The following is a 14,886-nucleotide window of genomic DNA, read 5'->3' as shown; positions in this document are numbered from 1 at the left end:
TTGCTATTATTAAAAATACAAAAATATATAAATAGGTTGATTTTCATCACTAAAACTAATGGTGCTGGTCACCACAGCCTAGCTGGAAACATTCTCCTTTGGCTCGAATACAGCTCTGTAGAGGCCAGATGATAAAGGATTGGGAACAGGAATACCCAGCACAAAAGTCAGCCTTAAAATCCTGCCCATTGTAGGGGCTCAGCTAAACTCTAATTATATTAAGAAGCAGTAAGCATCTGCAACTGAGACTGAGGCTGGCCACCATGTGACTACGGAAAAAGCTGTGTTTCAGAGAAAAGCAAAGGGGCTAGCTAACACCCTCTTACTGGCTTTCTTTTGATCACAGACAAGGAAACTGTCAAAGCTCCATCTATCCAGGACTTGCCAGAGGTTCTACAGCCCCCCCTAAAGGCTGCTCTTTGTGACAAGAATGCCAATGTGCGGATGGCAGCAGCGGTATGCCAATATGCCATACAGTCACATAATCTTCTTGCCCGGGAAATCATGCAGGCTGCCCTTTTGAAGGGTGAGTAACTCTTTGTTACTTCTGACCTGGAAATATGGGGTAAAGAGAGGACATCTCACCATCAGCTTTTCCTAATCCTTTCCTCTCCACCATCATGCTCTATCTACGATGTCTACTGTATTGGGTCTGGGCTTCCATTAGATACTCAGAGATTTGTTCTTCCCAGGTACTTTACAAAATAGGTACACTGCCACCTAGTGGTACCTGGGCTAAACGTTTCATAGGTGCATTTGAACAGAAACCATGTCCCTTTTCATACAACCAGATTTTCAATTGAAAAGATAATGTAATAATATTAAAGAATACGTTCTAAACATTTTTTAAATCACCACTTGAACACACCTTGCTTCCATTTTTGCACATTAACTTACAGGCACTGTCCACAAGCATTGCTGGAGTAATACAAGCAAAAAGCTTCTGTCAGACGATAGGCCCAAGGTGCCGAAATGCTCTGTCTGAAAGATGTACCTGCTCCTGGCGTGGCAGCAGGGGTGGAGGACAACTGGCTGACCAGTTTGGCCTTCGGCATGGAGATACTCAACAATTTAATTCATCTGTCTTAAGAAAGCCTCCACTCCAGACTTCCCCATCTCTAGTGAGAGGGACAACTGTATCTCTCACCCAGGCCAGAAGTGCCTTCCTGCTGTTACCTAACAAAAACGTATTAGGATTTGACTTTTCAGGTTAAGATTTTCAGTCTATATTTAGAACCTTGATACAATCCATTTAAATGTGATTTAAATAAGGGATTGAATTTCAAGACAGGGGGCAGAGGGAAGTGAGATATCAGGCAGGTAGCAGCCTTGTGTACCAACCCAAAGGCTGCTCTCTCTGTGGGGAGAAGAGATCGCCATTCTGGACTCCTTTTTCACCCCACTGTGGCAGGTAATAGCGTGGACAGCTGGGCTGCAGCTCAGTGCCTGGCTCTGGAAGGTGCTGCCACTTACCCTGTGATTAAGAGGATCCTCCATCAGCTGTTTAACAAGAAGAATGAGGACACTGAGCAACAGTCCTGTATGCTCCTGAGCCATCTAAGTGGGAAGACAGTACGTGTCCATTACAGGGTCAGAGAAAGAAACCACGTTTGGGGGGAAAAATTGGGTCTTTGAGGTCGGTGCATGTAAGGAACTGAAAATGCAGGTGGTTGGGTAGGGATAATCTCAAGCACAGGTAAAACCGGACTAAGTGTGGGTGAACCAGGGTGTATACAAGGAAAAGTGACAACAGCTAGCTGAGAAAGGTGAGAAAAGTAGGCTGCAGATGGTTTCTAACTGTGTAGGCAAGAAAAGTTGTGATATGCAGAATTTGCTTCTGCTAGAAGTTTACCATTGAAAACCACACAGACCTACAATTCTGTTTACTTCCAGTAGAAATGTGAAACTCACAGATTGAGGCATATACAAATCATTTTAGGGGAAAGATAGTTAAATTAAGAAGAGAAGGTCCCAGGAATTTTCTGTTCAGATTACTAAATCTGTATTTTGTTCCCTGATTTGTTCCCCAGAAATCAGTTGGCTTGGATGTAAGAGTGCCCCATTGTAAACCCACTCTTTCCTTTGCTAGCAACGGGCATCTCATGTGTTTGTGACATTAACTATGCTGGATGCCAGGTTAGGATATAACTTCTCCAAGGTTCCAGCATCTCTAAAAGTGATCATGGATATCCATACACGTCTTCCATTTCCTCAGAGCCTGATACATACCATGCTTGCCGTGGAGCTGAATAGTCATCAATGGAAAGACCGGATTGTAGCCTGCCGAGCTCTCTCCCAGATTGGTGGAAATGTCAGTGTGGTAAGCCTTCTCTTCCTGTGTTTCCAGGACAGAAAGTCTAAGCAAAATGCCACTTTTTGCTGCTATCTAGTGTCCCATTCTTGCCAAACAGATCTCTGTTCCCATATTGCTACCTCTTACTCCTAACCCAGAATTATCTTCAAATGCCAGCATATCGTTCTATTACTTAAGCCACTGCTTCTCAGCCTGGTGGCAGTCCACAAACTGTAACCTACCTACAATGAAGTAAGCAAGAAAAAAAACAGAAAAGTTTAGAAACATTTATAGTAACTTGACATTGCCTCCACATCAAGGTACTTTATAAGTATCAGTCAATACTGTCCCTACTTTCAAAAACCTGACATTAGAGTTAGAGTAGCAAGACTAACATACACAAATGATTCAAGAACAAGTGATAAATGTAATGTACTCAAAACTTTTCAGAGAGAGATTAGTGTGGGCTGAACCTATCAGTTAAAGTTCTGTGAAGGAAGGAGTGTGGGTTAGCTGAGCAAGACTTGGGACAGAACTGAAAAAAAGACTTCCAGGCATGGGAAACCCTGACCATCATTTAGGCTTTCACCTGACCTCCTTCTTGCCATTATTTTAAAATCAACTTCAGCTATCCAAATGGGATTTTTCCTTCTTCCTATGTGCCACTATCTTTTCCTTATAACACTGAGTAACTCCAAAATGGCCCAGAACACTGCCATTCCCACGAGAAGTGAGCACCCTCCATCTTGACCCTCACATTTTGATGTGGGAAGCACAAAACCTGGCCATTCAGTGTAATCAGTGTAATTCTAGTCTGGGTTAATTCTGCCTCGACTGCCATAGTAGTACTCTCCTGCTAAAGTCCTGGACCAGCAGCATAGGTATCACCTGGGAGTTTGCTGGAAGTGAAAAATCTCACCTCGGGTCAATCCAATCAGAACCTGCATTTAACAATACCATTTTAACAACATCTGATTAATTTGCACATTCGCCTCCTCAGCACTTGTTATTCAGGATGGCCAACTGAAAGTAAAAAGCCATGCAGAGCAAGCAGGGGGCGGGGTAAAGATGAGAACTTCACATCAGACTGCTGAGGTTAAGCAATATGTCCATCAGTCCTTTCACTCATTCAGTAAGCAAGCAGTTTCTGACCACATCCTACATGCTGGGCAGCATGCTACCATTGGGGATGCAAAGATAACACGTCTTGGTAAATGTTACATGTAAATAGCTATAACAGAAGTAGCTGTAAAGTATTATGGGGATTTCCTATTGCTTACAGAAGGCAGAGGCGAGTTCACTGAGGAGATGCTTTTTGAGCTCAATCCTAAAAGAATAGGAAAACATCAGGTATCAGATAGGGGTGGAAAAGGGAGATGTTTCAGGCAGGGAGAATAGCTTTGGGCACATTACATAATCACCAACTAGTAATCTTCGTCCCTTCCCTTTTGAGAGATGTACTAACACATAGGGTGGCCAACTGTCCTAGCTTGTCCAGTACATAGTACTTTCAGTACTAAACCCAGGAAAAGTCCCAGGCAAATTGGGATGAGTTGGTCACCCTACTAATGTATCACTTTCAAATTTTAAGAGTCTCAAGTACAGATTATGCTGGCCCTGATATAATATAGTAGTTTAAAGCATGAGCTTCGGGCTTCCCTGGTGGCGCAGTGGGTAAGAATCCACCTGCCAATGCAGGGGACACGGGTTCGAGTCCTGGTCTGGGAATATCCCACATGCTGCGGAGCAACTAAGCCTGTGCGCCACAACTACTAAGCCTGCACTCTAGAGCCCACGAGCCACAACTACTGAAGCCCGCGTGCAGCTACGAAGACCCAGAGCCGCCATAAATAAACAAATAAATAAAAATAAATTTATGAATAAATAAAGCATAAGCTTCAAAACCAGGTCTGGGGGGGCTTCCCTAGTGGCACAGCGGTTGAGAATCTGCCTGCCGATGCAGGGGACACAGGTCTGAGTCCTGGCTCCAGCACTCAACAGGTTAACCTTGGGCAAGAAATCTAAGCCTCCATTCTGTCACCTATAAATGGTAATATCTGCCTTATGGGATTGTTTGGGAGGATTACGTGATGGGTAAAAATACTTATTAGCACAGTGCCAAGTACAAAATTGACTTGGTAATAAATGGTAGCTAATTATTACACCTATGTGTAGGATATGAAACATAAGTTGATCCAGCTGATGTTGAGTGACTGGAATAAGAAAGTGAGACAAGCAGCTGCCCAAGCTCTGGGGCAAATGAGCCTTGGGAAAGAGGTGCATGACACAATCAGGTAAGACCTTGTCAATATGGAGAAAGAAGCTTTTTTATTCTTAAAGGGTTCAGGGAGCCTGGGCTCCAGCCAGCCAGCATCTGTTGAGCTGCTCTGTCTGCTCAGCATTGTATAGATCCCATTGCAGGATTTTTTTTTTAATAAAATAAAACATCAACAGCCCCTACAGACACTAACAATGTGGCTAAGGGAAGAATCATTAATTGAATGCCCACTAGGTGTTAGGCACTGTTTTAGATGTTTGAGAGTTCAAATGTATGACATGATTCTGATTATACAGGCAAGATACACAAATGCCTAGCAAAGTCAAGTTTCATGAAGGATGGGTAAGACTACGTAGGCAGAGAGAAGGTAAGACCTTCCACACTGGGAGCCAAATACAGAAATGAACATGGCACATGTGAGGGCAGTGGGGAAGAGAACTTGACTGTAGCAAGAGATCCATGTTTAAAGTTTCCTTTATTCAGTCATTCAACATAGTTTAGCGCCTAGCATACTCTAGGTAATAGGGATTCAAGTAAATAAAACAGTTGAGGTCTCTCTACCTGGTGAAACTTAAATTAACGTGCATAAGGCTAAGTAGGAAAGGGTGGGAATGGATAATGGAGAGCCTACAGAAGTTGGATTTTATCCTGAGGGCACTGGGGGTGGGCGTAGGGAGAGGGACCAAAAGTTTAAGGAGGGAAAATAAAAGCACCTGTGCCTTACAGAGTCAAGCTGGGCCAAGGAAACTTCCAGGAGCGTGTGGAAGCCCTCTCCCTGATTCGTGGGCTCAAGCTCATGACCGCCAAACTTCTCCCAAGCTTTCTGAGCTCCTTCTCTGATGACTTCATGGCAGTTCGGCAGGCAGCTTGTTTGGCTGCTGGTGCCCTGCAGATCCATGATAATATGGTGAGTCAAGGAAACATGTACCATCTTAACCTGATTAACCCAAGAGGGCATTACCCTGTGCTTCATTCGTACATAGTATACTCACCATTCTGTGGGGACACAGAATGAGAGATCAGAACAAGGAAGGTGAGGAGATATATAGGCCACACCAACAGTTAGGCCCACACTTAGGCTCCAAGCCAGCCTAGACTTCACTTTAGAGCGCACCCCTGAATCCTGTTCTTACCTCAGTTAACTAGCTTCTCATTACATGGGTACTGATAGGCTTAGGGATCAACTCCAGTGAATCGAGTTATAATCCCCTAGTTAATAGTGGAAAACCTGATGGAGGTATTCAAAAGAAGCCTATATGGCCATAGATCTGTGAGCTGGGAAAATCAATCTGCAGATAGGAGATAAGAACACTATGCGCCTAAGCCAGTACTTCTGGCTCCAGCTCATTTTTTCACTAGGTTTGATAAGAAGGCCACTTTTCCAGTTAAAGCACATTTAGACAAGAGGGGTCCCTGTCTCTGGTTCATTCTTGCTCTGATTCTCTCTACTCAGCACTGCCTTTTATCCATCCCAGGTCCTTGAATGCCTTCTGAATCTCATACAGAGAGATCCCTGCTGGAAAATCAAGGCCTTTGCCATTCGAGGTATTACAGGAGTGGCCCCAGCTCCTCAACCTCTAATACCTTCCCATATTTTAGTATAGATGATCCCCAGAATCTCTTCAGGAAGAGAGTAGAGTGTAAGGGAGGGGATAATCACAGCTTCTCAGAAGTTCCTTGCCTGAGAAATGAAAGATTATTTTCTTGTTCTTTTTAATTTTTAGTTAAGGAGTCTAGGTCTATGTCAAACGCGTTAAGGCAAAGGGCTGACAAGACAATCCCTGCCAACAGAATTAGGTATGAGTTCCAAGCAGGTATCCACTGTTGGATATACTTGCTTTCTCTGTAGGTTTCAACCATAGGACTCTGTAAAAGTCAGACCAGATTCAAGACTGCTACAAACCTAAAATCCTGCCCTCAAATTTCCTAGAGTTTCTTTTTAGGGATTTTTGGCATTGTTTCTCTCTGACAGTCTGGCAGGTCCCTTTAAGAATCAGCCCTGGGTTAAGCTGCGAAGTAATTGTGCCTTCTTTCCCCATTACCCTGCCTTGACTAGGTTGGTCTTCTGAGTTATCTATCCCATATCTCATTCCTAGATAAATAGGTAAATTAGTATATTCTCACATCCTAATGGACAAGGATGGCATGGAATACCCCCCTTCTGGGAATTCTCTGGGGATAATGTCCTATTCTAACCCATTCCTAAAATTCGAATGGTAATTGTCATCTAAAGGGAAGGTAAAGACAAAATACTTAGTTTAGCATTTGCAATATTTAATTTAGCAAGTGGTTGCCTATACCTTATTATTATTATTATTTATTAATAAGGCCATTTCTGGATGCTAGGATATAGCAAACTCAATCTTAAGTGACAGTGGAACACACTGCCCTCTAATCTCTGCAGCTTTGGGACAAATTGGCCACGTGAGTCCCCAACTGACAGACCTCCTGCTCTGGGCTATCCACTACGAAGAATCACCAGGTGTACGACTAGAGGCTTGCCGTAGCATCCTAGCCCTCAAACTTCAAGGAGACCGAGTCAGGGACACCTTCCTAGACGTGCTGCTCCTAGAGAACCATGATGCTGTCCTAAAGTAAGCACTAACCCTCTGGTTCCTGCCATGACCTCTTGTACTGCCAACTCTCCCAACCTTGTTAACAGAGTATGTGCCTGCCTTTCCAGGCTGCTTAATGGCTGTAAAAAGCACAGGCTCACCTGGGCCATTCATCTACTTAGCAAGTGGGTAACAGAAAAACTGGCCTGAATTAGATTAAAAGTCAAGCTCATGTAGTTTACGTACTTGTTCATCATCCCAGGTGGGTTTTTTTATTCAACTAACATTTATCAAGTGCCTACTTAGTGACAATAGGCTTTAGCGTCAAAAAGACCAGGATTTGAACCCCAGCTCAGACATGTGCTAGCTCTGTGAGTCTGGGTAAGTTACTTAAATTCTCTGAGCCCATTTTTTCATGTATCAAATGCAGACGGCAGTCTGCCTTATGGGTCTGTGGTGATGATTAATGAGATAACATGTTAGTACCTGTCATAAAGGTGTTCAATAAATAATATCTAGTACCTTCAAGTATATCATCTCAAAAACTACAGAACATCCCTACAAGCTAAGCATCATACCATTTTTTGCACATAAAGCTCAGCAAAACTGCACAGTTAGGATTGGAACTTAGGATTCTTGTCTGATTCCAAGTCCTGTATTTTCCACCTCCATGCTTTAAGGATAGGAAGAACAACCTAAGAAGTTCTTCTTACCTTTCAGAGAAATTCACCATGCAATGAAGATACTCAACTTAGAAAATGAAGGAAACCAAGAAATGCTTCAGGAGATCAAGAACAGGGTAGATAAGTACAAGCTATGTTTTCAAGAAAAAATTCAGGGCTCTCAAGAGTTTCTCAGGCCCTTTTCCCCCCTAAGCATGTACGTACCCTCTTCCCCAACACAGAAATACTTTCTACAGCCCCAGATACAATATCTCACTTGAAGATACAAAATACATCTGTGTGCGATAGGATTATAAAATCCTACTAGTAAAAAGTAAAACAAAGCAAAAATCCCCTTAGTCCTCAAAATCAGTTGTTTCTGAAATATTGTTTCCTTTCCTTCCCTTTTTTTCCCCACCATCCTCTAAACCCAAGTTCTTTCTTTTTTGCAGATAGGCATAAAGAAGGAATGAGGGACTGGAATTGGCCCCCTAGATTTTTTTTTTTTTTTAATTAATTAATTTTTTTTGGCTGCGTTAGGTCTTCATTGCTGCGCAAGGCTTTCTCTAGTTGCTGCAAGTGGGGGCTACTCTTCGTTGCGGCGCACGGGCTTCTCATTGCAGTGGCTTCTCTTGTTGAGGAGCATGGGCTCTAGGCGCATGGGCTTCAGTAGTTGTGGCTCGCCGGCTCTAGAGCACAGGCTCAGTAGTTGTGGCGCACGGGCTTAGTTGCGGCGCACGGGCTTAGTTGCTCCGCGGCGTGTGGGATATTCCCAGACAAGGGCTCGAACCCATGTCCCCTGCATTGGCAGGCGGATTCTTAACCACTGCGCCACCAGGGAAGTCCCTAGATTTTCTTTTTCCTTCTAAACTTTCCTTAATTCCTAATCTGGGCTCTTTCACCAAAGGAACTCTAGCTGAACAGGTGGTTCTAATTTTTCAAAGCTGTTAGAGATGAATAGAGGGAAAAAGACTTTAAAAAGGCAAAAGATTCTTCATATAATTCACAAAACCAATTTCACATCAAGCAAGCATTTCTTAGCAGATTCCTTTCATCATGCCCAAAAAGCTAAAGTAAATTTTTCAATAACAGATGTGAAACATGTCCAACCAATATCACCAGGGAACAATGTTCTCAGGCATTTACGTACCACCTAATACTAATAAGCATGATACAATGCTACTTTATTAACGCTTTTTGATGATTTACAGCCTAGTATAGTTGTTTTTATCAACATTTGTTCTGATTCAGATTCAAACACTAAGCCAAAAGGAACTGTTGATACAGAAAATATTCAAGATTGAGACAGTCATAGGAAAAGTGAAGGAGGAAGCAAAACGTGTTTACATGCAACCCAAACAGGGGCAAAAACCACTGAAATTACATACTTTTCTCCAAGAAACTTTTCAGGGTAAGTTTTCTAGGGGTGAATCCTATGCCTTGACTCCTTTAACAAGTCTTTTTCAGGATTGGATGTTTGGGGACTTAGTTGTGAGCCCTGTAGGATGAGAGCCAGGAAAGGACACTTTCTTTTCTTCTTGGCCACCATCCTCTCAGTCCTTCGGTTATCTTTTCCTTGTCCCCCTCCCCCAGGCTCTGATTTGCTATCTGCCCCTTAAAAAAAGAATGATGTAATTCGATCTGAACCAATTTGAAAAGTTAGGTCAAAAAAAGGACGCCTTAGAAAAACAAAACAAAAAACTGCCGTGTGTATGTCTGGTTAAGCACTCAGAAAAAGCCTTGAAGCTTAACCTTGAATAGTAATATTACCTCTGGAAAGTGAGATTATACGTACATCTACGCTTTTGCAACTTAAAAAAAAAAAGATTTCATAAAGTTCTCAGCTTTATATAACTCAACCTATCAGTTACGGTGAAAGGATCTTAAAAGTTCCAGATACAACCTAAATGATGAGGTGTAGACATCAAGCTGTACCAAAACATACTTACAAAATCAGTGTGCCCAGGCGTAGCAGCAGCCTCAGGTCATTCAGCCAACTGCCCACCAGCCACCACCCCAAACCCAGGTCTTCTGGTTCCAAGTCCAGTGCTCTCTCTGGTACACCAGGCTCTTTTCCACCAACCATGAGAATATTCACTTGCCAGATTTGGGGAAGTTTCTTCCAACTGCCAGAAAAAAATGAGAGTGGAAAGTAACTTGAACACCAGCCTTCCCTCCTGGCCAGCTTGCTACAAGTTGGCTGACTGAGGCCTATGACAGCACAACTAGGTGACATTCTGTCTCTCTGGGAGCAGTGCCAGCCACTGATGCAAGCAAACACTGAGCAAAACCATAATACACTTTTAAAAACATAATATACTCATAACTTTTCTAATAGGATTGTGCTGTTTGGGGTTCAAGTAACATGATTAAAATGAATAAATTACCCCCAAAGTTGCAGAATTGGCCCCAATCCTACAACCGCCCCAAGTTACCTTTCACCTCAGCTGTTGATTTTCCCTATCGACCTCCCTCCTCCCACATTTCTTCAAACCATGCCACATAATAATTTAGCCCTAGAAAAAGGAAAACATTCTCTGGCACTTTAATAACTTTTCTAACATTCACACAAACTCACAGTAACAAACAGGATACTGACCCCAACCCTCCCCCCAGACTGATGAAAGAGAACTCAAATGAAGGATGCAAATTCCAAATAAAAACTTCTAATGTCTCAAGCAGAGTAACACAGCAAATGCCACACAGTACACGGAAGCCTGAGGGTGATGATGAAGTTGGTACTCTCAAACGATCAGGAATCAAGGTTACTTCAGAAAAAGCTCCTTCTTCCACCTCCAACTTCTGCTTTTACTTTTGTGCCTAGATGAGGTGGTGTTTCCTAGAAGACCGTCTGAGTTCTGTGACATTGAAGCAGTCATAAAGGTAAATGTAAGCACAGTGATAGTTATTAAGGTAAGAACGAATTTTTCCCCCCAAAAAAGTGGTGGTGGTAGGAGAGAATCACTACTGTCTTGTTTCTGGCAATCAAGGAGTAACTAGTTCAGGTTAGAGGCATCTTGGTGAGCAGCAGCCCCTTGTCATATAACATGGTCGCCAAGGAAAGCTGGTCCTCCACACTGTCGCAGGGCAAGTCCGCTACCCTCACAAACTCTGGGTAGGAGCGGAGCAGGAGTTCCATGGCATCAGCTTGCTGGGGGTATATCTCCAAGCACTTGGGCTCTTCCAGATGATAAACTCGGGAGTTTTCCACTGTATAATAGAGAAACAAATGGCCTCCCTCACCCACCAGCCGAGCTATACCATCCTGAAGCATGTGCACTTCTGTTTCTGTTGTCAACTGGGCCCCCACGTTTACAGGTTCCCCAGTCTCCCAGCGAATTGGGAGCCCATAAACGCTTAGTGCCCTCTCCCTATCAGTCAACACAGGGGGCAGAGAATCGTGGATGAAGTCTTTGGCTCTCTGGTCAGCCACAGCATCGACAGGGGCAAAGTGTCCCAAGCGGGCAACCAAGACCCGCACTTTCTCCATGAAAGCAGTTCTTCGCGGATCCTTAGACTCCGAATGCTGGGCCCCCATGTAATCCATAAAGTCTCGGGGCAGTCCCCTACGAAACTCCACATTTTCCTCCATTGCAGCCTGCACTGCCAGAGGCAGTACAGCCTCCAGGAAGTCGCCCCAGGTATTGCGCTGGTATGTGGACAAGGTCAGGTGCAGAGAGTGCACTCCATCCTGGCATTCGGCTTGGTGAATGAAGCCTCGGGGAAAATAGAGCAAATCTCCAGGTTCCAGCACTGTCTGTAGCACCGGCTCTCCTAGGTCTTCCTGACTGAAGTTGGGGCTGGATGTCAGGGCTAGTTCCTCGGTCGGAACCCGCGGTCGGTAGACCCGCCAGAGTTTCCTACCTTCCAGCTGCAGCACAAAAGCCTCGATATCGTCGTAGTGGGGGGCAAAGCCCTGCGAGTTGGGGGGCGTGAGGTAAACGTTGGAGCCTGCCATGCTTCCAAACTGCTCCTGGAGCACAGCCAAAAACTGCCACACGGTGGTGGAGAAAGCCTGCGGACAGAGGAGGCGCAGGGAGCAGCCGGCCCTGTACAGGGACCACGCGGCGGCGGGCAGGGCGCGGCCGGGTGGGTTCAGGGTTTCGCGCCGCCCACTGATGTAGCGCGCGGCGTCCAGGTGCTGCCCGAACTGCACCTCCTCGTTGCGCAGCATTGAGTCCAGGTCGGCGGTAGAGAAAAGACCCTGGTAGTAGGTGTGGTCCTGCCGCCGCACCAGCACAGCCTCGCGCTCCCATAGGCGCCGGTAGAAATGGTCGGGCGGCATGGGCGCGATGAGCCACTCGAAGAGGCGCGCCGCCCGCCGCCGGCTGCTGGGGACGCGGTTCAGCTCAGCCAAGACGCGCTGCAGCGGGGAGTCCCAGGGCAGCTCCCCGCCCGCGCTTTCCCCCTGCGGCCCCGACAGCGTCGCTGGAGCCACGGACGGCGGGGCGGCCGCCAAGTGCTGGGCAGAGCACAGCACGGCCGAGGCCTCCACCAAGCGCGGCGGGGGGCCCGAGGCCTGCACCAGGCGTGCCGGCAGGGCGGATGCCTCCACCAGGCGCGTCGGCGGGGTCTGCGCCTCCACCAGGGCGCGGGGAGTCTGCAGGGAGCGGGACGCGGGCGAGGCCTCTAACAGCTCCGCGGGCCCAAGGTGGCCGTACGGCTCCCGCCGGGTCACATCCGAGAGGGCCGCCGCCCCTCCAGCCAGCGGGTCCCTGGGATCGTCGACCATCGACTCCACCCTCGAGTCCTTCGAGTCCTCCGTGTCCTCGCTCGGCAGCGCCTGGGACCTCAGCGCGGCCATCCGGGACGCGACACTTCTCCTCAGCTGCCTTCGGATCTTTCTGGGCCTCAGGGGCAGGGCCAGGACCGACCCGCTATGTGGCTGTGGCTGGCGCCGGCGCCTCAACCGCCCGCGCCTCAGCAGCCCAGCGCTAGCCCGGAGCCCGTCCATAGTCCTACCCTCTCCCGAGCCCAGCGGGAGATGGCGAGAAACCGGCTCAGGCAGGCGGCTTCCGCAGTGTACTCTGGGAAGGGGGTGGGCCTCCAGCCGCCTCTGGGTTGTCCCCGCCCACCATTCTTCCGCCGGCGCCTCCGGCTGGCCCCGTTAGAAAATGTTAATTCAATGCATGGCTTCCCCCTAGAGCGGCGGAGTCCCTGCCAAATTAACACGGATTCCATATTTAGGGGGCAGTTTACAAATCAAGTTGCCAGGGACTCCAGGAGAAAGAAAGTTAGCTACTGAACTTTTTCCTTCTAGTGTCTGCAAATTGCAGTGTTCCTCGGGAGGTCCCCGTTTCTGAAAAACACGTTCCCCAGCAGCTTTGCATGAGGAAGCACACAATTCTTGGTTTCAAGGAATGTCCTCAGGCAAAGTTCTAGGTTCAAACTTCGGTCCACCGGAGTCTCTTTACAGACTGATTGAAGCCCTAAATTCCTCCCCGTAACTTCCCTTCCTCCTCTCTCCATTACAAATTTTCAGTCATTGCTCTCTCTCTCTGAAAATGAAGCTACAGACTTTTCTACTTGTATTCTTTTTTTATTTTTATTTTTAATTTAACAAATGTTTTCTGACTACTAAGTGACAGACATTGCGATGGCATCGGGGTAACAATCATAAACAAGACAACGAAACAGACTATCACCTGCCTTCATGAGACTTAACGTTTCAGAGGACACGATCAACCTGCAAGGAAATGCACACTTTCCTTTTTCTTCCCTTCATCTTTGCTAGTTCAATCCAGCTCAAACTTCAAGTTCATCTCCAAGGCTACTTCTTAATTAAACTGGAAAGGAATATTTTCTGACTTAATAATTCCATATTCAATGAACATATGCTGACTCTACCTGCCCAGCATCCATCCCGGCCATCCCCTCCCCGCCCCCACCCCCAAGAAAGACACTGAATTTCCTTTGGAAAACCATCCTGTGCTGGGGCTCCACTTGGTCTCCAGAAGTGCTGCGGAGCACAGTGAATGCTCCCAGACTGTGGAAGGCCTGGAGCATCAGTGGAATCCCGTATCCTAAGGCCACAATGATTGGCTTGTGCTTAACCAAGTGACCCAAGTTTCTCCAGTCAAAGTGACTCAAAGGAGCTTCACTATACAGACAGGCTGCCTAAGATTATTTTTAGAGTCCACGTCTAGTGTTATCCTACTTCAGAAGGTCTTGAGAGGTGACCGTATGCCAGGCGCTCTTGTAGACACCGGGAATGCAGAGGTGAGCGATATCCTCACTGTTTTTGGTGGCAGTTGAGCATCCATCCAAGAAATTTCCTGCGTCCCCAAGCTGCTGCGGGAGACCAACTCTGAGTCCCACGTGTTCTCTCCGAGCTGCCCATGCTGTTTAGGAAGAGCTGCGTGCAGCGTCTTGGTCCAGGGGAACTTTGGTCCCTCGTCAAGCCAGTTCACTCTGGCGGCAGGGGTGGGGAGGGGGCTGACCTGCGCCTCCTCAGGGGAATCGGGGCCATTCTTGTATTCTTGATAACTGCCCTTCCCACCCCCTCTGGGATTTTGTTTTATTAGCTACAACTTCCCTCTCCAGAATCTTCAAACTCTCCTCCTCTGAACCTTAAATCGACTTCTTAAATCTGGGCCTCTCATTAACAGGCACTGTGGTAGGCATGAGGGTGCAACTGTCGAGAACGTGGTCACTGTCCCCATGTAACTATTGTTGCTTTATACATAAAGATTACTTGTCTTCATTTGAATCATTTATGATAGATTACCAGGAATGGAATTGCTGGGTCAAGATAATTTTTGTGATTATTATAGGGCAAGATAATTTTTGTGATTATTATAGGTTTTACCAAACTCCCTCCCAAAGAGTTTACAACCTTGCAAGCAATTATAAGCAGGTTAGACTACATGGCCTCTAGGGCCTTTTCTGTGGTTCTGTTTGATCTCTCAATCCTCTTCCTCACATTCCTATCCAAACCCTTGAGAAAGCATTTAGATTTTACCCCTACCCAGGTGTCACATCTACCCTTTTAATTTCTCATATGGTCTATTACAGTGGTCCTCAAGTGGGGGCAATTTTGCCTCCCCAGGGAACACTTTGAAATATCGTATGTTAACACATATATGTGGAATCTGAAAA

At 46.2% G+C, this 14,886-nt stretch overlaps 2 protein-coding genes across 6 annotated transcripts in view; one reads left to right on the top strand and one right to left on the bottom strand.

Moving 5' to 3' along the window:
• Positions 1-14,886, top strand: part of HEATR4 (HEAT repeat containing 4) — a 90,336-nt gene that overhangs the window by 65,752 nt on the left and 9,698 nt on the right. For 2 of the 4 annotated variants that reach the window (XM_061181012.1, XM_061181011.1), the window contains exons 8-17: positions 347-526; positions 1,412-1,572; positions 2,216-2,320; positions 4,469-4,587; positions 5,298-5,478; positions 6,047-6,116; positions 6,976-7,165; positions 7,847-7,925; positions 9,040-9,199; positions 10,613-10,671. In XM_061181012.1, the coding sequence (XP_061036995.1) occupies positions 347-526; positions 1,412-1,572; positions 2,216-2,320; positions 4,469-4,587; positions 5,298-5,478; positions 6,047-6,116; positions 6,976-7,165; positions 7,847-7,925; positions 9,040-9,199; positions 10,613-10,671 (1,304 nt within the window). Of the gene's footprint in view, positions 1-346; positions 527-1,411; positions 1,573-2,215; positions 2,321-4,468; positions 4,588-5,297; positions 5,479-6,046; positions 6,117-6,975; positions 7,406-7,846; positions 7,926-9,039; positions 9,200-10,612; positions 10,684-14,886 lie in introns of those variants that run through there. The other 2 variants (XM_061181014.1, XM_061181013.1) reach the window with 2 other exon arrangements.
• Positions 2,420-12,765, bottom strand: RIOX1 (ribosomal oxygenase 1). 2 transcript variants are annotated; one of them, XM_061181017.1, is made up of 3 exons: positions 10,388-12,765; positions 9,738-9,914; positions 2,420-2,535 (listed from the first exon to the last, which is right to left on the bottom strand). In XM_061181017.1, exon 1 carries the CDS (start codon positions 12,740-12,742, stop codon positions 10,790-10,792), a length of 1,953 nt encoding a protein of 650 aa, XP_061037000.1. In that variant the 5' UTR covers positions 12,743-12,765; the 3' UTR covers positions 2,420-2,535; positions 9,738-9,914; positions 10,388-10,789. The 2 variants fall into 2 exon arrangements, with proteins under 2 accessions (XP_061037000.1, XP_061036998.1); XM_061181015.1 differs by lacking the exon at positions 2,420-2,535 and adding an exon at positions 5,162-5,457.

This window comes from Eubalaena glacialis, chromosome 2, assembly GCF_028564815.1.
Source record: "Eubalaena glacialis isolate mEubGla1 chromosome 2, mEubGla1.1.hap2.+ XY, whole genome shotgun sequence".
NCBI classification, from domain to species: domain Eukaryota; kingdom Metazoa; phylum Chordata; class Mammalia; order Artiodactyla; family Balaenidae; genus Eubalaena; species Eubalaena glacialis.
Note: the sequence above shows the minus strand (reverse complement) of the source record. Positions and strands in the feature narration are given on the sequence as shown.